The 24686-nt window shown below is 46.6% G+C and overlaps 1 protein-coding gene across 7 annotated transcripts in view; it reads right to left on the bottom strand.

Moving 5' to 3' along the window:
* PRRC2B (proline rich coiled-coil 2B) overlaps positions 1-24686 on the bottom strand; it is a 46508-nt gene that overhangs the window by 12312 nt on the left and 9510 nt on the right. For 3 of the 7 annotated variants that reach the window (XM_031506326.2, XM_031506325.2, XM_021543515.2), the window contains exons 2-23: positions 20735-20902; positions 19668-19845; positions 19351-19453; positions 18358-18430; positions 15540-15683; positions 14661-14902; positions 14175-14296; positions 13580-13722; positions 12907-12997; positions 12318-12510; positions 11632-11947; positions 10822-11009; positions 8212-8416; positions 7260-7479; positions 4576-6639; positions 4254-4453; positions 3454-3599; positions 2865-3006; positions 2171-2250; positions 1279-1470; positions 945-1139; positions 432-518 (exon numbers count right to left, since the gene is read on the bottom strand). In XM_031506326.2, coding sequence (XP_031362186.2) covers positions 432-518; positions 945-1139; positions 1279-1470; positions 2171-2250; positions 2865-3006; positions 3454-3599; positions 4254-4453; positions 4576-6639; positions 7260-7479; positions 8212-8416; positions 10822-11009; positions 11632-11947; positions 12318-12510; positions 12907-12997; positions 13580-13722; positions 14175-14296; positions 14661-14902; positions 15540-15683; positions 18358-18430; positions 19351-19453; positions 19668-19845; positions 20735-20849 — 5439 coding nt within the window. In that variant the 5' untranslated portion in view covers positions 20850-20902. The remainder of the gene's footprint in view (positions 1-431; positions 519-944; positions 1140-1278; positions 1471-2170; positions 2251-2864; positions 3007-3453; positions 3600-4253; positions 4454-4575; positions 6640-7259; positions 7480-8211; positions 8417-10821; positions 11010-11631; positions 11948-12317; positions 12511-12906; positions 12998-13579; positions 13723-14174; positions 14297-14660; positions 14903-15539; positions 15684-18357; positions 18431-19350; positions 19454-19667; positions 19846-20734; positions 20903-24686) is intronic. The other 4 variants (XM_031506327.2, XM_077787893.1, XM_031506328.2 and 1 more) reach the window with 3 other exon arrangements.

Genomic DNA, 24686 nt, shown 5'->3' with positions numbered 1-24686 from the left:
CATAGAATAATGAAATACCCACATGGCTGGAATAAGCTGGAAAACTAAAAAAGGTCTGACCACCATGTTACAGTTCTATGCCTTGCTATGGCATGTGAAAACTTCTGAGGAAGCTGGGCAGTCTGGGTCTAAACATGCCACCAACTTCATCATGGCCATGTCCAACACTTGTGTGGCTCAGGGGAAGAGACTGCTCATCTCAGAGATGGCTTTACACAGGTCACAATGATGATGAAGCTGCTGTCTACATCACTTCTGCGTTTGTGACATTAATTTACCAAGGTATCTTGAGATTTCCATTTTGGATTTCAGTGACATGTGCTGCCTAAGCATGAAATACGAAGTCAGATGCAGACATGCTTGCTCTCTTTGGAAGCATCTAAGGAGTACCTCCAATGAATCAATGTCAAAAGAAAAAAAAAAATACTTACATTACTGGCCAAGGCATCCTGCAATTTGGTGACAGGGTTAGCTGCAGTGCCAGAGGCAGAACCAGGTGGCAAGCTGAAGTCAGAGTCCTGAAAAGTCAAAACACATAAAATTCAAATCCAGGTCCATGGGCCAACCCTTTGCTTTTCATGGTTAATGATTCTAGCCTGAATTATGACACTACAAACTAAAGACTGATCTCCAGTAAGCCTTGCTGGAAACAGAAAACAATTCTCAGCACTCAGCAGCAGGCAACCCCCAGAGGCACACAAAAGCTTGGCCGTGATTTTGTCCCTCACCTCTCTTACCACCCCAGCTGTTCCTTGGGACACTATTTCCAAGTGGATACTAAATGTTTGCCAGGACATCCTGAGTGCCTAGTCTGTGTCAATAATGAAATCTAAGGCAAACCTACAGCTGGAAGCTTCCTCTAAATAATCCTTCTGCCTCAAACCACTTTTCATGCCTCAACAAGATCAAATCACCAAGAAGATAAAATTAAATTCAATCCTCACTTTAGGATTTACTCCAAATTCAATGGGTGGCACAGGAAGTACAGAATCCACGTGAATTTCCACCCCATTAACAGGGGGAATATTCCCTTCCAGCCGTTCCGTTCCCTCCGAACCCTTTCTGTTTTTCAGGGAGCGTTCGTTGCCGATTGGTCCGGGCTTGTGTTCCTTGTTCTGTCCTGAGCCTTGATCTGAATCCTTAACAGGAAAGCAGAGAGGCTGAGACACAAAGACCGAATAACCCAACCTCAAGCCTTAAAAATGCTATCAAGAACAACACAACCACTTCACAACGTCTCTCACTCTGCGCTCTGGCTTGGCTGCGAATCCAGATTACCTTTTTATCAGTTTGCTTCTGCACTTGCTCCTTCTGGCAGTCAGGCTTTGGGTCCACCAGGCCAGCCCCATTCATCTCCTCTGGTTTGAGGGTGCCATATGGAGAACTGCGCTGAGAGGAGGTCGCGGAGGATTCCCGAGACTCCGCGCTCAAGTCAATGCCACTATCCCCCTGGCTGCCTTTAAATCCCTGCTATGCAAAGCACGAAATGTGTTAAAGCCCCGGACTCAGACCCAGCACCACCGAGGAAAAAACATCCCAGAAAACAGCAAGACCACGTCCCTTTTTCAAATCACCATCCTGGTTAACTGCAAAGGAGTTGGGCCTGACCTGCAGCACCCCTTGGCCGCTCACTCAGCTCCACACAGCCCTGAGACAGGTGAACTGATGCACCAACCAGACCATGGCTTCAGCATAAGGAGATGTGTCCCACAGAACAACTAGGCTGAGACTGCCAGACTCACTTCACATGTGACACAAACCAAATCTTGAACTCTTGGTCTCCAGAGGTGAAGTGTTCAGGAACTCTGCCCTCCCTGCATTAAGGCTACAGCTACATGCTGCTCACAGGCACAAGGCACAAACAGGACCTAAGGGATTCCACCCTCCTCGACCACAGTGTGCACCCAGTGATGAGCATAACCCTGGAATAGCTCTATCACACAGATACTCCAGATTTATACCCACACACAACACCAAGCAGTGCTTGGCTCTTTAGGTCAAGATCTGAACAGTGTCAAGCTCAAATTAAAACTGCAAAGAGACAGTTTAAAATGGCACAAGCAGAGCTGAGAGTTGCTAAGCACAGATGGAGCAATGAGAAGCATAAAAGCCACCTGAATTACTACTTAATACACACAATACCTTGAAGGGCACCTTAGGAGCCACTTACCTCAGTGCTGGACTCGGTACCATTAAAGGTATTTACAGGCTTGCTCCAGGAATCACTGCCAGGAGACTGAACGGAAAGTGCTGGAAGAGAACAGAGGGAAAGGTCCAGCTGTTTGAAACACAGCTACGAGCACACTCCACACACATTACACCATCAACCTTCTATTTCTAGACATAAGAAAGGGTATTTTCACCATCTCAGAACCTTAAGCATTGCCCAGACACCTGAGACATGATGCAGCAAAGAATCCAGGGTATGAGGACTGACAGTAGAGAACAGGGAGGAGATTTTTAGGGAACATAACAGGAGAAAGACAGGTCAGAGAGAAACAAGGGAGGCACCAGCTGCTCAGGACTAGAGATGAGAAAATGTAGGAAAGCAAAATAAGAAAAAAGTCTCAAGTAGGTCCAGCCCAGGCAGCTATAAAATGCTGTATAGTAGGATCTTGATGTGAAACAAAGACCCAAGAAGCAGATCAGGAGACTGACATGGCCAGCAACAGGAGCAGGATGGCTGAACAGTAGAGCTTAGAACAAAGGCTACTCCACATGTCAGCCAGCCCACCTCCCCCCACCACTCCCAGCATCACACAGGAGAGGGTTGTCTCCTCTGAACCATGGACCCCATCCTTGCTGCACACCCCAGAGGACTTCAGCTCTGTGAAACCCTTTGGAACGAACAGACCCAAGCCTACCTGGGCTGTTGCTCTCCCAGATCTCTGTGCCCAGGCTGTTTCCAGACACCGCTACATCACCCTGCTCCAAGCACAGGCCGTTCTGCTTCTTGGCAAACCGCGGTGGAATGCGCGACTGAAGGACGCGGGCCTTGGCTGGTGCCTGTGACAGGAAAGGCACAGGTGTCAGACTGGGAGGTTCCCCCAGTCTAACAGGGCTGGAAAGAGCTGCCTTTTGCACTGTGAGGTTTTCTTCTGGCGACAACACAGTCAGAGTGCAAAGTCATCCACTGCTCCTGTTGCCCAATATCCCACTAACTACAGCCAGCAGCTGGCTTAGAGAGCTAAGCTGCTTTGGATGAAGACCACTCTAGAAACTTAATTCCCAATTAACAATTCTGCTGCAAGCCAAGAACAGTCAGAAACCAAACTCTCCTTTTCAGACCAGAGGCCCCAAATATGTTTCTGGGGCCCAATACAGGATCTGTACTACTTTGTCACTGTCAACTGTATGTTTTTCTGTTCATACAAACACTTTCTGGGGCCCCGTTTCTCTGACTGCAATCCAAACTATGCAACAGGTCCAACTTTTCTGCCTCCCATTCCTCACCTGAGCAGCCTGTTCCTTTTTCCTTCGCTCCTCTTCCAGCAAACGACGCTGCTTTTTAGTAAGAACCTCAATGAAGCCTTCCCCTGCCATGGAACCAACTTCATTCTCTTCTGCTGTGTTCGACACCCGATTATCAATGATGGTACCTGAACAAAGCACACAGAGAGAATACAGTGCACATGTGTGTGCATATAAAGCTTTATAATTGAAATAATTTAAACAGTGCACTCCAAAGAGGATCCATGCCACAATAAGTTCACCTAGCAACACAGCAGCTACTTTTAGAAAATTAAAATAATGTAATCTGCTGACATCTACCAGCCACTTTATCTTGCAGGACTTTGCTGTCTCCTCTGTTTCAGGATGAGCACACTTCAGCTGGAGGAGCTATATGGTAACTCAGGTAATTCTCTTTTCAGGGATACTAATTCCTTGCCTCCCTGCCATTAGCTCAGCCTCAAATTCCCCACTCTGGATCCTCTCTCAACTTCCTTCACACAACATAAATTTCAAGCCTAAAATACATTAGCATCATAGAGAGAAATAAAGAAATATTCTCCCTAAACACAAACTTTATATAGAAGAAACATCAGAGACACTGTCTTAATAGGCTGAAAAGTTTGTGTTTAAATTTTAACAATCTATTTAGATACACAAGAATTTTCTCGTTTCTGTAGATAAATGTAAAGAAAGTCCCTAACCTGATACAAAAATTACACTGGATTGAATCAGTCTGGCTTTAATCAGTCAGCCATAATATGTTATCCTCTTCAAAGAAACAAATGAATTAAGATACTCACTTCCATAACTCAGTTCGAACTGTGACAAGGCCTCTCCCTTCTCACTTGCTCTTTGTGCAGTGGATTTGTGCTCCTTCTCTGGCTTTTTACCCGGCCCCTCAGCACTCTCTGAGTTCACATGGGAGGCCCTGTCCAAGCTATAAATGGAGTGGCTGCTCCCACCATTGGTGTTGCCAAGGCCTCCTCCTTCTTCTGGAGACCTACACAGAAAGAGGGGAAAGCATTTAGTTTTGTCAGTAGAATGCGAACAGAAGTGACAAGAAGATTACTAGATCCACTCCTTCAACATAAGCATATACCACAGATCAGAAAACAACTTCACCTTTTGCTCTTCATCAGGGTGCCATTCTGCTGGCTCTCATATCTGGAAGCTGCTCCCACACCGCTCCTGACAGACTGCTCTGCAAACCCTGCCGGCTCAGCTTTGCGGCTCTGCCTGTCCACCAGCGGCCTCTGGCTCGAGAAGCTCCTCTTTGCCAGTTCCCTCTTCTCTCCCAGGCTCCCAGTGCTGAGGCCACCCTCCAGCTGGCCCTCGCTCTCTGGAGCTCCATCTCTTCTCTCCCGCCGCTCGCTGAAGTCACTGCTCTCAGACGCTGTCTCCCACTCCTCATTGGCGTGGTCCGAAGAGTTCTGGTAGGACAGCTCAGGAGAGCGTCTGCCCGAGATGCTGCTCTTCTCTGCAGTGCCCAGTTTGGGTCTGCCTGGCCACTGGCTGGGCAGCAGATTAGGGCCTCCCTCCTCGGGGTTCCACTGCCCGACTGATTCTCTCTCCTGCCTGAGGCGCCTGAACCGTGGGGGCTTGTCCTGGCGGGGAGGACGCCGCCTCCTGAAGGGCCTGTTCTCTATGTTCTCCTGATCTGCTGAGTAATCCTCCTGGAAAAAGTGCCTTTTGTCATCCAGATGACTCTCATCAAAAACCCGGCTGGAGAAAGAATCTGTGTGTTTGTAAGAATCCTGAAGGTAGTCCCTGTCAGACTGCTGCCTGCTCCCAAAAGTGTCTGATGGAGACGTGTGGCTGTACTCTTGCCACCCTCCTCCCCCACTCCTGCTTTGCCACTGGGTAGGCTCCTTACCCATGAACCCCCTTCGCCCATAGCCAGAGTTGCTCAGTCTTGGTGGCAGTGATCTCCCAAAGGCTCTTGGAGCCCTCATCTTAGGATCCAGGCTATTGTGATCATCTGAATAGATTTTGTTGGACCTCCAAGACTCTTTGAAGTCTCCCTTTTTCAAATCACTGTCATCCCTGTCCAGCACAGAGCCTTCATTGCTGTTCTCAGAGCCCCTCTGCCGGCGACGCTTGGGGAGCTCCTCGTACTCTGACCCTTCGCTGTGTGTCTCGCTGGCAATCCGGCGCCTTGGTTTGCCTCTGGGGAAGTCCTCTGGCTGGTTGAACTCCCGGAGCCCTCGGCCCCGGCTGCTCCTCTGCGTGTTGTTGTAGACCCCCCTGCTGCTCACAACCGTGCCTCGGCCTCTGAAAGTGAACTCTCTGAAGCCTCTGCCTCGCCCACGCCCTTGACCTCTCCCACCAAAGGCTTGCTCCTCATCAATGAAGATCCAGTTGTTTCTTTTTGTGGGAGGGAGATCGCTGCTTTCTCTGGATAGCTTGTTCTCCCAGGTTCTTTCTGGCTTCTCTTCTTCCTCCTCGTCCTCTTCTTCCTCTTGAGATTTCTCAGCCTCTCGTGCAAGGCTCGTTTGGGAAGAACCTTTGTCATCCAGCAGGTAACGCGTTGAATTCAGCAAGGCAGCAGAGTCATCTGACTCATTTTCTACCTTCTGAACAGCTGCCTTCTCCTTCAGCGGGCGTGAGCTGTCCTCTCCCTCCAGTTTAACCTTCTCCATCTCCTTCTCCTTTTCTTCTACCTTGAGGGCTTTCAGGACTGGTTTTTTAATGGGGCCCGACCGCCGTGTTCTCCCCATTTGCTCCTGGGGCTGCCCACTGGTGTTGCGGCTCTCAGGAGCCCACTCTGCTGTCTCTTCAGTGGCCTGCTTGGTATTGGCTCCTTCTTTCTTCCAGGGGTCAGCACTGAAAGACTGCTCCTCCCGGGGTCCTTCTTCAGCAACTTCTCCTGCTGTCTCCGCGGGTTTCTGATGGTGGCTGATATCCCAACCATTATATTCAGGCTTCTTCTCTGCTTGGATAAAATCAGGCTCCAGGGGTGAACACCTCAGGTTCGCATGGCGGCTGCCAGCAGGACAGGCTTCCTGCAAACTCTCCTGGTGCTGGAACAAGAGATCCTGGCCTATCCTCTGAGAAGACAGGCAGCTGTCAAAGTCTGCTTGGGCCTTCTTGTCAAAAGCATTCAAATATTCCTCCCCTCTCTCCTCAAAGAGATCTCGCTGAGAGCTCAGACTCTCCTGCCTTCCAGAAGCAGAGTAACTTTCATTCCTGAGAAGAAAACAAACAACAAACAAAGGTAAGTCAGGTAATGCAGAGCACATCTCCAAGGGCCCAGGCTGGATACAAGAGGTGAAAAAGAAATAAACTGAGGCTTGTGCTAAATCATGAGGCAATTACCCAATAAATACAAAAATGCTGGCCAGACCTGCTGTGGCCCCAGGCTGTAGTGCTAGGTTTGTTGAACCAATGCATAATAAAGAAAACAGCTCCTATGATGGGCAGCAAACTTAAGAAATGAAGGGAGATTTAACCCCCAATGATGTGGAGATCTGAAAACAAAGAATTACTTTTAGAATGTCTAAAGAAAGTAGGATAAGCAATAATCAGAATTATTGACTCATGGCTTTTTATACCTTCCCATGTAGGTGACAAGCCTGCCCTCTCCCTCCAAACAGGCTCCAAGCTGGTCAGATAGAAAACTTCTGAATAACTCAATAGCTCTGTGTAAACCAGCTAAACCACTCAGGAGTGTAAAAATGCTCCCAGATCAGTACCTGGGCCTGTTTACAGACATCTTTCAGGCCAGCTCTACACCTGCTTTTCAGCAGATGCTTATAGCAGCACCTCCCATCCCAGCATGCATGAGAACAGGGGAACTCTGCACTCACCTGGCATGCAGCCCTTCCATGCTCATGCTGTCAGCATGTTTCTGATGCGACAGGGAGTATCCTTTGCTCTGCAGGGATGTGTAGCTGTCCTGGCCCCACACTGGCACAGGATCCAAGGGAGCAGTTTTCCTCTCTGCCTGCCCTGCCTGACAGTTCTGATCTTCAGACCGACAGCGGCTCCCACTGATGGAGTCCTGCTGAATCACGGGCTTCATAATTCCTGCTTACAACAGAGTTCATGCCATTAGCACTAGGATCTCACAGACAAGAAGAATTTAACAATCCCCTAGCTTGACTCCCCTTCCTTCTCAAGCATCAGGCAGCTGCAGCCATGGAAACCTCCCTGGAGCCTGTACTTGGAAAATGCACAGCTGGGAAATACACCTGGAGTGATACAGAAGATGACACAGCTCTCAGAGCCCAGCCCACACAGACACTAACACAGCATCACTGGCTTGGGATCAAGCAATCCACCAACTGCAAGGAATGATTTATATATCCTGATGTTTACATTCACACCTCTGAAGATTAGGACAAGATAGAAAGGTGCAAAGCACACACAGCTCAGGAACTACAGGGTTTCTCCCTCACATTTCCTAAAAGGGTCTATTAAATTTTCACATGATTACAGTAACTCCAGAACTCATGCTTCTCCTCCAACAGGCATGATCAGTGGATCTGCTACCCTTTCCTCCAAGGGGCAAGATCAGTCACATCCACTAAGGTCACAAAGCAGGCAGGGAAGGTCTCCCACTGCAGTGCAGAGAATGGACAGACATGTCTACATATCCTCCCTCCCAGTCTCCCACCACTTCCCACTGAAACCAGCTTTCTCACCCCCAGAGAAGGGATGCCAACCAGAATGCAAAATCTGGACAGAGGTTAGGAAACACAGCGAATTTCCAGATATGAACCAACTCAACAGCCGAGACAAACACCGACAACATCTCACCTGAAGGGTGAAGGGCTGAAGGGTAGAAATCCACGGGGGTGCGACTCTGGGCCATGCGAGGGTCCATGTAGGACGGCATCATCATCCAGCGGGGATCGAAGCCCAGCATCTGAGGGTGCGGCGGGTAGAACGTCCGCTGGGGATGGGAGTGGGACGGGGGAGGATAGACCTGCTGCTGCCAGTGCTGCATCTTGTACAGCTGCTCCTGCAGGCAACAGGATGGGCCATTGGACATGGTTGTGGAGCCAGGAATCACACTGATGTACTGGTCAGTTAAAGGAAAACACATGCCATCCATCAAAGGTTTAATCCCTAATCAGATGGGAGGGTGGGCAGACAGGGGTAATTCACCACCAGCCAGGTATGTGGCAGTTGTTATTCTCTAAATACCAGAGCAGCCAGACTACCACACCACTGTGGGCCAGGCTATATGGCCAAACACAAGGGATCAGCTTTCAGACCACAGTTTGCATCTTCTCAACACTCCTATGAATACAGGAGAGCTTCCTGTCAAACACCACTTCATAACAGGAAACAAATACTTTAGAAGATGTTGCATTTTTCAGGAAATACATCTCTAATTCATTTAGTGTGTAGATATATTAGTTCCACCCCTGTCAGCTTAATAGATTAGATAAAAAGAACTTAAATCACATTAAGAGAGCTATTAATATTTTAGTTTCCTGGGCATCCTTCAGAGACAGGTTGGCACTCGCTGGTTGTTTCCCCATCTCCCACACAACCAGTCCACCTTCCCTTAGCTGAGGACTGTCATGATGTTAATTTGATTTGACATTTAACTTTTGCTGAAGGTCCAAAAATAATATATATCTGAAAGGAGGTTTGTGTACTGAAGAAAGCTTTCAAACACTACACAGCTCTAATTAACATCAAATGCATCTACTTACTTGTCAAAAGTGCAACCATATTCTTTTGCTAAGCTTAGAACAGTGTCAGATATTGTACTGTTTATTAAAAAAGCCAATCCCCAACTGCAGAGCAAAAGAGACACCTTTAAATCTGAATCTGACACTTCATTACAGCAAGGAAGGCTCTGATAAATGCAGATTATATCTACATTACCTAGTCCTCTGGTACCTTGTAGAAAATATTTCCTTTACAATACCTATACTTTTCCATTCTGCTCTTTCCATGGAGCTACCAAAGCAGCAATACAAGCCAGCCAAAACACATACTGCCTCATACATACTAACATCACAGAGGATGAGAAAATAAAATAAAACTTCATGCTCTTCCAGTAGTGATGACCTGTGGTATTATTAGCATGACAGCAAAGACATCCAATTCTTTTTAGTTTAAGAGCATCTCTTTTCAAGAGCAACATTAGGCAGCATTTGCTGCTGTACATCTGAATCATGAAAATGTCAACTGCCGAGCGATGAGCACGGGGAGCGTCCATAAAAGAGCAATTACTGAGCAAAAGCCAATTGTGAGCTCTTCACTAAGATCTGCAGCAGCATTGATGATATCCCATTTCAAGTGGTTATTTTATGAAGAATGGCAATTAACTTTGCATTATCTGAAGCCCGAATACTCTGCCCCCTGGTTTGGCTCTGCTGCCCTACAGGGGCTCACTGCATCTGGCAGCACAGCTGCACAGGACGTATGGCACATACAGCACTGAAAGGTCAGGCAAGAGCCAAGCTGCACAAAGCAGCTCAGCTGATGTCTCAGTGCCCCAGAAGAGTTTTCAATGCAACAAAAATGAAACATTTAAGACCAAACATTTTTATGGCACAAAGAAAACAGTGATCTGAAAGAGCCTCAAAGAAAAAACCCAAGTAGGTATTGGAGGAGAGCAGAGCAAAGGACTGGCCCTCTGTAAAGGCAGGAGGTGGAATGAGAAGTGTGTCACTCCAGAACTCCCTCCAAGTCCAGAAGCAGTCCAGGAACTTGCCAAACTAAGCACAGTTTGCCCCTGGCAAGCAAATAGCTGCCCATACGTACAATGGTAAGGACACAGCAAGCGCTGAGAGAAATGGAAGCAGCTGAACCCCAAGGGTTTCCCCTTTCCTTGTCCTATGTATTCAGGCACTGCAGCAGTGCTAAATAACAGCAGCTCATCTCGTGCCAGAGAGGAAAAAAGATGTTCATCAGGTTCAAGGCTAGCCCAAGGAACAGAACCTCCCCTGGGCCAGGCCTACACAAGCACCAAGACAGCCACTGATGCGCTCATGGCTTTGGATGTGGGAACATCCGCAGCTTCTCCTGCTCATCAACATTTGCAAACCAGAGCTCTGCTACAAACCACACAGTCCTAAGAGTTCCAAATGTCAGAAGATGCCCAGACAACCATGCAAGACAAGCCAACATTTCTGACAGCACTGTATTTTTTTCCCAGGCAAGTGACAAACCTGGCAGAGCTCTACCCACAACAGCTCTAGCATCACAGGGCACAAGAAAAACTCATGCAGCCCAGAGAGAGCCTTTCTACCCAATCAGACAGGATATTTCCATGATTAGAAGTACTGAAAAAGGCCAGGATAAAACTCCATTTATCTCCTCCCAGCATAAAGACCGATGGTGTTGAGAACTGAGCAAACACAATGGTTTATTAAGGGTCCAGAAAATGGGTTGGGAGCTATTTACCTGCTGCTGTTGCTGCTGCCTCTGGAATCGTGGGGGAAGAGACTTCTGGTATTTGTTGAATTCTTGTGCTGGTGAGGGAGCTTCTCTGAGCTCCTCCTCACTGCTGCTCTGAGCTGTTGCTGCTGGAGCAGGACTCTCCTCTTCCAGATAGCCAACAGAGGCATCCTGTGTGTGAAACTCAGGGGTTGCTGCAGAGAAAAAAACAAGCCCTCAAGACCCTGCTCATGACAGAACTGGGAGTGCACCACCACCACACAACATACACAGCTGTGGGCATGTCTGACTGTAATACATGGCTGAATCTTACTACAATCATATATAGCACATCCTTTACCTTGACAGCCCTATAGAGGGTTTTGGCCATTTTATTTTAATGATAAATTCTGAGATCCTCCTTTGCTATCAGCCTTCTGCTTAAGCACTGGGGAGAAAGTCCTTTTCCCCATTAGTCCTTAAACCTGGCAGCACTTACTGGTTTTCTGAAATATGGCCACGAGCACTTAATATTATCATCCAATCATGAGAAGCCCACGAGGCCCATTCCAACAAGTCCTCTGCTAGCACAGCTCACTGAGCACAGATAAAGGCAACTGGAGAAGTTTGCATTTGTTTAATAGCTTTTTTTATTTAATCAACCTTTGTCAACAATGCAAAATACTCTGCAGAATACAAGCAGCAGCTGATCTCTCAAGGGCAGCTGAAGGACCCTTTGAACACTCCCTCCTAGGAACTCCCCCACTCCAGCTAAGAGATCAGCACAATAGCAAAAAAAGCAATTTTTACAGGGTAAGGCAGGCAGTGTTTCGGTACCTTTACGGAAAGCATGGCCATTCTCTTGTGCAGTGTTTTTCTCCGTGCTGGGAGGTCGCACATCTTCATTCTCTGTGTGTTTCTGTGTCTCCCCACTCTTCTGAGCCAGTTTGCATTTCTGATCAAGTTGCTTGAGCTTCGCAGCACAGGCTGCCAGGCGCTCCTCCCTGGCTCGCCGCTCCTCCTCCTCCCGTCGCCTCCTGGCTCTCTCAACGGCCTCAGAGATCTCAGAGTGCACAAACTTCTGTCTCACAGGCACCTTTTCTTCTTTATCCTCGATGGACTGCTGTCTGAGAACACTTCCCAGCGCAGGCTTCTGCCAGAGAAAAAACATTTCCCCATAAGCGTGACCCAACCAGTGCCTCTATCTTGAGATCTGCATCCCATGGTGACAATATTCCCTTCTGACTCCCTCCCCTCTATCCTCAAGCACAAATCCCCCTGTTACTAGGAAGAGTTATTGCTATATAGTTCAGTAACTACATTTTCTCACTGACAACCCCACTGTTCTGGACCAGCTTCAATTTCTTTTCCCTAGCGGAAGTTCTATGCAGATAGATATCTCTCCAGGTGGATATAAACTAAGAATAGAGAAATTAATCAGCATCCCATTTCCAATAAAATGTCAAAGTGGCCTCTTAAGGACAGTGATGGGCTTCCAGCTCACCCTCACGAGTTCAACCTACCTGGTATTCTGAGGCAGAGCTCCAGCCATTCAGCTTCCTCGGAGGCTGCTGTGAATCCTGCGCTTTCCGGACTGGCCGGGACAAGCCAACTGAATCATTCCAATTCTTTCCTTCCTCCAAGGTGTGCTTGGCATCTGCACTGTCTGCAGAGCTCAGGGACAACTGTCGCTGCCTTCTGGGATCCCAGCTGTTCCTGTCACATAAACAGCTTTATTATTGCATTTGCTACTTGCTTCAAAAAGCACTTGGAGCCTAATCAAGTGGCAAAGGCAACTGACTGTAGTAAAAAGGAAAGATCACAAAAAACTACCATAACAAGTGATGTGCTTCTCTTAAGGTGCATAATGATCAACTCCACTACTGTGCAGCAGGATAAAGGTGAGAAAAGTTGACTGGAAAACTGGCAGTCAGCTGTTAGACCTCCACATATCCTTGAAGACCACTCCAACACTGCCCAGTAAAATTAATATAGTCACAGTAACAAATCAGAGGGATCAAGACTTCACATTTAGAACAAGTTTTTAAAGATCCTGGTATTGCTCACTTTTACTGAAGGTAAACTGTAGGTGCAAACAGAGTGACTTCTTACCACTTCTGTCGTCCATCTTTTAGAGTTTCTTCCTCTTCTTCATCTTCACTAAACTTTAGTTTCTCGGAGTAATCCACTTCATCATGAATGCCTACGAAGGCAGCAAGGGAGAACAGATTTATGAAACAGATCCCTTGTCTTGATAAAGCTTATGCCCCCTTTGAGCATTAAATTACAGGACACACAAGCTGGGCATTAACTACTCACTAAGCCAAATGTCCAGCACTGGTCCTGGAAATCAGAATAGCTTGGGTTGGAAGGGACCTTTAATGCCATCTACCAACCTCCCTCAAAGAGCAGGGACTACTTCAACTAGACCAGGCAAGAAATGATGTGAGCAGTGTGGAAACACACTACTGAACAGCTGGGCTGGTCCCAGAGGAGGAGCAGCAAACAGCCTGGGAGTGGGGGCTGCAAATGAGGAGACAGTAGCCAAGCCAGACTGTGTGCAATTGGATACCGAATGCCATGACTGAATAGGCAGGACTAACTCTCCTTCCCAGCACCCACAGTGCTATATCCCTCCTGCTGTGCTTGGTGTGTTTTCAGATTTTAGGAGTCTTCAGATCCAGTTCCTTGAGCACAATGTGATGGAAGGATCAGAAGGATCCATTGTGTCATCATTTACACCAATTTCACAGCTACCCAAAGCTAGAGCACAAAGGCACTGTACCTGCCCATCCATCATCTGCATCATTGTCCAGCTCATCCAGCCCCTTCAGGTTCTCTGCATTGATGATGGTGGGCCGAGGCACTCGCTCCATCTGCTGCCGAACTGGGCGTGTTGGGCGAGACAGGCTGAGCCTGTTCTCTTTTCTGAAAACACAGAAATGGTCAGAAACGGCAAAAAGAAAATCAAAGGACACAGAGCTGAGTCTCTAACACTGAACTAGTCCTTTTCTACTTTGCATTTATATACAATGCATCCAAGTTTCTTTCCCTTTCCAGCAGTTTCTTTCCCTTGTCTACCTGGTACCCACTTCCTAGAACTTACAGATCAGAGCTACAAACCCCTCCAGTCCAGGATCACACCCCAGTTCTCATGTCTGTCTGCTCTCCAGACACATAATGCTCACAGTCTTGCAACATTTTAGCTGCTGCGGTAGCTGAAGAAAAGCATTCCTGCTTTGGGTAAAAAACAGGGTTCCCCTTTGGTGCCTGCAGCTTCACATATGCAACTGCATTCTTGGCCCAAATTCTTGCCTAGTTTAAGGTTCATGTCACACTCTGAACCTGCCTCTCAAGTGGGAAAGTGATGGCAGCCTTACCCATCCTGGTCATTCATCTGGAATTGTCTGAAAGGTACCCGGGGCTCAAGCCGAAGCTGAGGAGTGGGGAAAGACCCTCGGTCCAGCGATGCAGGGGTCTCAGATGGCTGTTGTGGACACATCTGGAATGAGGCAATGCAGAACAGCCTGGTTTTTCTCCTTGCCACAGGAAGGTTTACCCAGATTAGACTACAATGTGTGCATGATAGCTGCACCCTCACAAAGGGGAAACAAACATTTCACATCTGGCTGCCCAACAGGCCACATTCTAATGGTTCCCTCTCCAGCACCAGAGGGAAAGGGACAACTTCTCTTTAGGCTGAGCAAAGCTGTGCTACACAAACTCAAAATATGTCAAGAGAAGGATCCCTAAGCAAACCCTAGCAGCCAACTGAGAATCCAGAAAACACATCTCAGCTGACTTCAACTCCTCCCTTATCTTAAGAATGAAGGGCATCACAAAGGTGTGGAGAAAGGGTGACTCACAAAAGCAGGTAGCATGTCGTGGTAGGTGGGTGGCTGGTAGACATTTCCCATGAACTGCGAAGCCCCTTTGCGGACGGGCTGAGCTGGGCGCAGAGACGGCTCCTTGGGATCGTTGGTGCTCCCTGAGGAGGGGGCCCCGTCTCCAGTGCTGGAGGTCTTGCTGCCCAGCTCAGCAGGGGAGGCGGTCAGAGATGTGGCAGAGGTGACGTTCCTCCCACCGCCCTCCCTCCAACTGGTGACATCTGGAAGGGAGATGATAATTATGTTAATATTTGTAAATGCAGGCAACCACTCTGCCAGAAAGACTCGAAACCTCAAGTACTCTGGTCAAGCCCTAATTACCCCAAGGTTGTAGAAAAATATCAAGGACCAAGAAGAATTTCCAACTGTGTTTATTTGCTTAAGAGAGGAGCAGCATCAGCTGTTACTAGGTAATTGCTGCACCAGTGGTGTCCTTGTTTGCCAATAAACCTGAACTCCTACCAGAGTGTTCCCCATCCATCTCCACAGTCCTCACCCTGCAGAATTGAGGCCAATTAGATGCAAAAACACAGAACGAGAAGCCACAGTACACCACACACTGATTTCACTGTGGCTCCCCCAGTCTGGGAAGGGGACTGCTTTGCAACATCAGCAATTTTTATTAAACAGTATAGTAGATGACAGTCCATACTTGGCTGTCTGGACCACAGAACATCAGCACTACATGCCCATCTGTGATCATCTGCTAAGCAGTCTGACATGTGTAAGCTCATAAAAAGATAAAAGGAAATGTAAGAATGGAGTTCTTGGTACTACTGTGAACTGGCACCCCTGTCCAAAATAGGGTCAATGGGGTTATGGAGCTGGGGTAAGGCAGACAGACAATCCTTCACTCACTCTGGGGGCGGAGGCTTGGTCCTGGCCCATACGACGGATCTAAGGCGCCCTTTTCTTTGCCAACCTTGTCCTGCTCGCCAGCTGCTTTCAGCGTCGGAAATTCCTCGGGAGAGAAGGATAACAGTCGGCTTGAGGCCCTTGAACCTGTCAGACAAATAATGTGGGACTCAGACTTCTCTGAGTGCTTCTGTCCAGTGCTGCAACTCCCTTATGAGATCAGTCTGGAAGTGTGTTTCCTGGGAATCTGGGCCTCTGGCAGATTTAAACCCAAATTACCATCATACCAGCACCTCACTTCACATCCCCAACACTCTCAGACACTGTCACCAACATGACAACACATGTCCTCACCCAGCACTCCCACACTCAGGATTTCATTTAAATTCTCACATTCAACAAAGTCAGTGAACTTCCTTATCTTCCAATTATTTTTGAGAAGTACAGAATTCAGACAGAGGCAGAGATATAAATTCTGCAAGATCACTCATAAATGATATCCTGCTATCAAGTATTTGACATCTCTATTCAGACTCTTTTTTGCTCAGACCTCACTCTGCCAGGAAAGTCGATTGTTGAGATTTTTGTCGATGTATCAGTGAAACACCACAGGTAAGGACAGATGTTCTATGCTCTCCTCCCTGCTGCAGCATTTTCAAGATGCAGATCACTGCCCAGATCAGGCCAAGCTCATTTCTAGTCACTGGCAAATTGTCTTGCTGAGTCATCAGTCACTCCAGAACAACAGTTCTGTCAATTCTAAAGATCTGCCAGTGACTGGAACACGAAACACAGCAATTCTCCTAAATCTGTTGGCACGATAACAATGAATAAAAGGAAATTACAAGCATTATTGTACTATTACACATTAAAAGAATTGCTTTTTTTGAGAACTGTTTCTTAGTGCTACTTGGCTAAAGCTCTCTTAAAAACGGCATTTCAGAATGATATTGGAAGTATTAGCCATGAGTACTGAAGACTTGACAACAGTCTCATCTCAGATGTCTTTCTTCTTCCTTTCCCTGAAGAATCAAGACAGACTAGCTTAAGTAATTTTTACTTTCTGGAACTTGCACACTGCACAAGACCTCCCATGTGAAATTTCCACGAAAGACTTTGCAACAGCTGCACAAAACACTTTTAATTTTAGACAGATGAAAATACTTAAGGACACTGCCTAATTTATTGCAAAGTAGCTAACACTTGCTGAAGAGTTCTGATTTTTACTGAACTAGAATGGCAGAGGCAAGTGTCTTTCAGGGGAGATACCTACCCCCGGGAAAGGCTGCACCATGTAAGGACTATTTATGTGCAGCCATTAACAATTTGTACTCTAACCCTAAGCAGCATCACACTGAAAAAATATCTGGTGCCCCTTTTATTTCTCCAGATGTCCTTTATACAAAAACACAGTCATGTGAAGTCCATAATTAATTTATTAGGCCACATTTCTTCAGGATACACCATCCAGAAGAGATTTTACAGCTCTGAGACTTTAAAAGAGCAAAAAGCAAGAGATTCTCCTCTTTGTAATACCTGAATTAGCTAAGAAGGAAAAGCATTAGAGAGGAGGTGCAAGCGTGGGATGGTCTAAGAAATCCTTTCAGACAGATTTCTGATGGTTCTGTGATTCAGTTACCTTCTAATTAAGCTGCTCTTAGCCACATAGGCAACTGTTTTCTTGGGTTGAGAACTCTATATTGTTAAGTGTGACCTAGAATGAGTTTTCAAAAAATGCTATAAGAATATTGTTAGATGATCAGATTTCAGAATGACTGTACAGGAGGCCTATACAGCAAGAGTCAAAAAATACCAATTAACCAAACAAGACAGTCTTTGCACTGGCCACCAGCCTCAGGCAAGTACAAGTTTCTGCTTTAACATTTAGCCTTTGAGAAACACCCTCTCATTAAGGGCCTCGTTTAATTTAGGGTAAATTTGTCCCCTCTGTTTCTGCAATCAGCAGCTGTCTAAGTTCTTTCAAATAACTCTGCAATTTCACTTGACAAATGAATGGTTCCAGGTCTGTTCACACTGGAACTGAGCTGTTATTCTCAGTTTGGTTTTAATGGCACTACTCAGTGCAGCTGGAAACCACCTCCTGTGTGGAAACAGATGCATCTGAACACAACTAAACTCCCAATTCACGTTAACACTGCTTCAGGATTCTCAGTCAAGCAGAAGCCATTAGCAGCACAGTTACTGAGGAAGACTTAATAGCAAGGCCTCAGCCAATGTGTAGGCGAGTGCACCCTGCAGCAGCTCCACAGCCACTTCCACCCAGTGACACTGCAATTCCCTTGGATCAGACACTGTACAAGAACATTCCAGCCTCACTTCTGACTACCCAGTTAGGTGAAGATCCCCTTGATACTGCCGATGGAGACGCATTTCCCCCTTCCAAGGTACCTTTCTTCCCTTCTAAAGCAATCTCTCCCCTATTTCACAGTGTTCACTGCACCTTTGTTACACACTGCTCTGGGCTGACTGAAGATGCTCATGATGGGGACAAATGTTTCCTTTCTCCTTCAGAACCTTCCCCTCCAAGAACCCCCTGCTGCATCCCAAGGGCATGACTTGCTCTGGTTTGATATGGCCATGAGACACATTCTATTCAAGCCACGTCTTGCACTGGCAGCCCTGAACTGATTCAGCTGCATCATTCCAGCCAACACAGCACACAGACTGGGAACAGGACTCAGAAGGCCTCACTCCCATTCTGCACCAGGCTGACAGGGAGGGCAGAAAGAAATGGAGCACTCCCCATTTCATGCCTGTCTGGGAAAAGCAGGCACATACCAGCTCTGTTTATCATACTCACCACCTTCTTGTCCTGCTGGCTTTCCATTCAGCTGTGCCCATGACTTTGGTCCACCTGGCACTGAATTTGTACTCTGAAAACAAAACAAAGCAAAAAGAAACCCCAGCATGGATCAGTTAAGATACATGACTGTTTCTCATTTCCTGGCTGGCACCTGCTATGGTTCAGGCCTCCAGATCACCCAGATACCAAAGGTCTCCACAGCTTCAAGCTGCGACTACAGTCAGCTGTTCCCCACTCCAGTGTACTACAATGCTACAGTAAAAATCCTCTGCTCTGCCCATTTTCACCACCTATTTCCTCAACTTGTACTCTCATCAAGCTTTCCTTTTGTTCTGCTGCATTTTCCCAAATGGTCTCCTTGATCTTCCAGATTTGTTCCATGCTACATCTCAGCTTGAAGGCTACCCTACTTTCTCATGCACTAGCCACTCTTCTCCTCTTCAAAACATACTTCTGTCCTGATTTCCCTGAAGCTCAAGGGCTGAGAATTTTTTTTTAAACCATAAGTGTGAAATCTAAAACACATATGGGGTCAGGTCCTTGCACTCTCTGGGACACCTTCTTAGTTGCCAGCAGCTTTTTCAGGTCCTAACACTGGCTACTTCTCCCACATGACCAGATCTCTTCCCATCAAGTCTCATCAGGCTGGGAACAAGAGCCGGATCCGTTGTCACAAAACAACATTTGAATTACAACTGAAGTAGGAGTTTACAAGTGCTAACCAGCCATCCCACATTCCAGCCATTTTTTCCTAGACTGCAACTAGACTTACTGCACACATTTGAGAAATATAATTCTGTGTATTTTACTTCTGTAACAGCAGCACAACACTCCTGGTGCACAGCAGCTTGGACGCAAGAGAGTCACTTCAACAATAACTGATTATACAGGAGCTTTTTCTTAAGCGCAAGGCAACACAGGCAATTAAAGTCCTCAAGCTGCCTGGGGACAGGGGAAGCAGGGGGGCAGTCAGAGACTGCTGGCACCTACCTCCTGACTGATTGACTGTGTCGGCTTCTGTAAATTGGAGACAGATTTCTGCAAACCCTGCTGCGGCAGCGACTCCTGCAGCTGTGCAGCCGTCGCACTGGAACTGAGCAGAGACAGCAGAGGTGAGACCAAAGGGGAGGAAGGCAGGAAAACAACTCCTGGTAATAATATGGCACTTGCTAAAAGATCAAGCCAAAACACTGGCTCTGCATTGGCACAGACAACAGAGAACTGATCCCTGTAAGGTCTGACACCAGGCACAGCAGTGCACAACCACTGCTGCCTGCTGAAACTCACTGAAGATTCACTCTACCCACCTCTTTTGGTCTGGCTGGTCCTGCTTGTTTGCCCATCCTGTACCGTCCTTGGGTACTATAATGATGTTGGGGTCGTTTCCTTTGTTCTCAGACTTCAAGCTAGGCAAATTTGCAGGAGGTGGCATGCGCCGGGCAGCAGCAACTTTCCCAAGACTCTGTAAGCCATGTCTAGGAATAACTGGTGAGAAAGGAACAGCAGCAGGTCAGAGGGCTGTATCCTGCTAGATAAGTAACCTTAATTAGGAAGCTGTGGCTGGGCACAGCCCCAGCAGAAGTGCTGCTGCTATGTCAACACACAGGTTGTTTCCCACAGGACCACAGATGCAGCTGTCAAACAGCTCCTACAGTGGGAGGGAGAAAAATAATTCTCCCCAACAAAGTGCTCACAGAGTCTTTTAGGAGGATTTGCACAGGTAGCTCTTTCATTTCACCAAGGAGAAGCAATACCACCTTTTTACAGCTTGGGGAAATGGCCACCCAAGTCCACCTTTTAGAAGACAAACAGGTCACCTAACCCAGGAATTCTGAGGTCTCCATTTTCTACCTCTATCCACCAGGCCACATATATTAAGAAAGTATTTTATCTTTTGTTTTCTATTCTCATACCAGTGCCAGTCCAGGCAAAGTAATTTTTTTGAACCCACTATCTACTTTTGGTCATATTCCCACTGCAAAACCAACTCAGGTTCTTTCCCAGTGGCCTTCAGTCCTTGACTCTCACCTCACACAAGGTCTGACCAGCTTAAGGCACTTCAGTCAGCTCAGGTGCCCTGCCCTGGCACAGCCTAAGGCCCTGGTAAGGCCTCCACTCAAGTTTGCTACCTGTCCACTCTGCAGCAGGCTAAATGAAAGGGTCAAGAGCCCCCATCTGTCCTGTGTAATTCCTCTATGTCTCCACAATAAAAGAGCCATGGAGACTTTCCTCTAGGTTTTAATAAAACACAGCCTTTGACACCTGCACCAACAGTGCAACCCAGCTGTGTCACACAGGGTCAACAACCTGAACAAGCTCTGCAACAATACTGTTGGGAAGACATCAAAAGGAGCTTTCTGGAGGTGTTTCTTACCTGTAGTTCTGATAGCTTCTATTGACTTTCCTTTATACTTATCAAACAGGCTGAGAGTCGAGTACTTGCTTTTCCCATCCTTTCCCTTGGTTATTTGCCCCAAACGATCGGACATTGCGATGAAATGTCATCTAGTAAGGAAATTTCTCTGCGCCGCTCCCAATCTGCCTTTTAACGGAAAAGAACCAGGGAAACCCCATCAAACGGATTGTTCAGCCATGGAAAAGCAAAACACAGAACACACAACAGCAAGAACTGAACATAAAAGTGAGCACACACACCAAGATACAAGTTTTAACTCCCTCCTCTTTAGTCACAATAAGCATTTGGGCTTTAAGATTCACAGACTGAATGAAAAGAACTGCAGGAACACACTTCTCATGGCATTTTTTTTCCTGCCACTCTAGTGCTGAAAGAAGTGAGATTCTTTTAAGTATGAGAACACAAGGGGGGGTGTCAACAAGTCCCTGCTTCAAAAGAGTAAGGCTGACAATAAACAGCTAAACACAAGGATTCCTAAACATAAATGCCAGAAAAGCACTGTATCTTTGTATCTTATACCACACTGGAATTCATCACTGAATTTCCCCTGAAGCACTGGGTTTTTAATGTTTAGATTATGGTTCCACACTGACACATTTATACCAGCAATTAATGCTTTGACAGCATCACTGGAAGACAACAGAACTATTTCTCCAAATCCCCTTGTCTCATTGGCTGGCCATGAAAGAGTTATGGAGTCAGAAAAAAACCTGCTCAACTGTACCAGATTCAGATTCTTGAGCCTGTGAGTTCAGCTGTTCCACTATGAATTCTCCAAACTCATTACCAGAAAATTATATTCCTCTGTTGCTGGCATCTTGAACATAATTTTTATCTTGAAATACACTTTCTGTAATGGATGTGGTTTGCTAATTTTTCAATCTGATCTTTGCTGACACAACATGTCATGAGTAACACTCATCATGCAGGCAGACTCCTTACTTTGACTTTTTGGCTCCTGGAGCCTGGGATAAAGTTGAAACATGCAGTGCTCACACTGTACATCAACTTTTATGTCAGAAAAGACACTTTGCTTACTTTCAATGGACCTATCTTACATTTTTAAAAGCATCATTCTGTTCTATATTTTCTCAAATCTAGGAGCTTCATCTAACCTTTTCACACATAATTTAGATTTCCAGATTTCTTGTTGTAAAGCCTCTACTTCAAGCCCAAAACTGCTGGCAGTTTCATTTTACCATCTGTTAGGGTAAAACGAAACCATTCTAGGGTTTCAACTCTGTGCTGGGAGTAACCAAACACTATATACATGTGTGTGTGTGTGTATACATACATATACATATCTCTGATCCTCCCACCCCTCACACTTTCTGAAACTCACCCAGCTGAAAGCCTTTTCCCACAGAGACAGCAATCACTCTTTCTGAAAGAAACTGTATCTGACCAAAGGCTAAAATTCCCATCAGCAATGCCTTATCAAATACAATTTGCAGGTAAGAGGATTAGTCCATCACATATTATGTACAAATTAAAGCACAGACTGTGAACATGCTGGACAGAGCCAGACTGGGAATGCAGTGCCAACTGCAACTGGCCCAGTAAAGCCCATCTAAAGGCTGCTGCTGGGGGCAGGTGTCTGACCAATAAGCCTGGCACTACACAGCATTTCTTCTTGCACTACAGAATTTAAACCAGGTCTGTGGGGAACAAGAAGCCATGGACTGTACTAGGTGGTCAGGGAGAGAGAAAGGAAAGTGTTTTCTGTCACTCAACAACTGCATTCACAGGATGCTCAGGAAAAAACACCAGGCTCCCCAAGAAGCCCCTCACAGCGTTTCTGCTGGACCACCACACAGGGCTGCAGCGTGAAGCCTTTGTGGAGACAACGGGGCTGGCTGGCAGTCTTGAGGCACCTCTTCCTGCAGAGTAGCAAACAGATCTTTGGCTCCTGTCTGGTTCATCTTTGCTCAAATGGCCACCATGTGCCAAAGAAAACAACAGCTCCTCCCTCACTTACCCATTTGCACTGTATTTTATTAGTAGGACAGACATAAAAGAGAGGGAGAAAACACACTGATTAGCATACACTTGGCAGGAAAGCGCAAGCTGGACTGAGAACAATGAGCTTTTTGAAGGGGCAGAGCTGTGGGAGCCCCAGAGCAGAACAAAGAGCAGAGGGTGATGTGCTGGCAAGAGCACAGCCACCTGCTCTTACAGGTATACTGAGCCTTGCAGAGGGAGCCTGGCTCAGGGCCTATCCACACCATGTCAACACTGTACCAACCTCACAATAAAAGCAGTAAAATCTCCTCTGAAGTTTAGAAAGCTCAAATCAGACAAAATTAGAAGGCGTTTAAAAATAACCCAACAACAACAAATCACCTACCCAGGATCAGGTTCAGGAATCATCTGGTTAACAGAAAAGCCAGGAGTTCCTAAAAGTCAGTGTGCAAACAACACACAGGGCAATGCTGCCAAAGAGAAACGCTGACAACAGTTATGTAACAGGGTTTCAGCTGCCTCTTGATTACATCTTCTATCACTAAAAGGATTTGGAAAAAATAAACAACCACTTCACAGCAGAGAAGCTGGGGACATGTTGGGATAAAGCCCCTTGTCAAACTTTCTGGGACAGACAAAACTGCTGTCAGGAAAAATGAAATTTACTTCCAACTCCTTCAATGCTCTGAAGAGGTGAAACACAGCTTTGTTCGTGTGCTCTCCAAAGGGGAAATCGAGACCATGGAGACGTGAAGCAATTTCCATAGTCACTGTGCAAAGAGGCTGCAGCAGCACTGAGCTGGGTCAGAGCTGTTGGACTGGCAGGACCTTGCTGCCTGTCCCTCCTGGCAGCTGCAGATCCCAGCTCTCCAAGAGTGTTATCAGCCAGGGAGATCACTCGGCACCCAGGTCACCCACAGCACTTCAAAGAGGCCACAGAACCTCCCAAGGCTGGCACAACACTGCACTATCTTCCCATCACACAGTTAAGCAGGGAATCCAGGAAGGGATCATGAAGGCCTTCTAGTCTTGAAGAGCAAAGCTATTTCTGATAAAAATCGTGGTTCATTTAGAACTGAACTGCCAGCCTGCATGCTCATTACTAGCAGAGCTGGAACTAGAAGGCACATGCTGATGCTGACAAGTGAAAACTGACAGCCTCGGCAGAGCCTCTGACCTGTGCTCAGGGCTCCCGTGCCCGACAGCTGACCCTGAAGAAAGCAATATCCCCTGTTACAGAGAAATCATAAAAAAAATCAATCACCAGCATTTCTGCAAGGTTTCTTTCTGGGTTTATAGAGGTCTGTGGGGGAAGGTTTGCTATCAGTTTCAGCATGAAGGGTAAGCTCTTCTCATTCTTCTACTATAACCAGGGACAGCACCAGACAGCAAAACACTGTCTGAGCAATCACAAAATACTGCAGTATGACCAATCCCATTAGAGATCCCAGGATACAAATAACTGCACTGAAGCACTTAGGCAGAGAGATCCACTGCCCAAGCATACTCATGTCCACATCATACTACCCTGGATCAAATTTTTGGGTATTGACCCTGTCTAACTTGCTTTTAAAGAGATAAATTCTAATCCAGAAAACAACAGTGACATTTTAATGTCTTTAAGACATTAGATTTACAAGCATGCAAGTCTTAGAGCTACTGCCTGTCCTGCAAAAAAATGTGAAAACCTTGAGTTACTGGCACTGGTAACAACTGGAAATCCCCGAGCTGAAAACACAGCCAAACTGAGGGACTCCTGACAAAAAGGATTGTCTGCAAAGCTCTTTGCAAATCTATGTATGCAGGAGGCTGGGCTGCTGGTGTTTTATTCACAAGACTTCAATGGAGCTGGAGTACCTGGAAGTCAGCCAGCCTTAGCTGAGCAGGGCAAACAGATTTATGAAAGGTAACACACATACTAGAAGGAATCATTTCAGCTACTCACACA

This window comes from Lonchura striata, chromosome 22, assembly GCF_046129695.1.
Source record: "Lonchura striata isolate bLonStr1 chromosome 22, bLonStr1.mat, whole genome shotgun sequence".
NCBI lineage: Eukaryota > Metazoa > Chordata > Aves > Passeriformes > Estrildidae > Lonchura > Lonchura striata.
The sequence above is the reverse complement of the archived record's forward strand: the minus strand, read 5'-3'. Positions and strand labels throughout refer to the sequence as shown.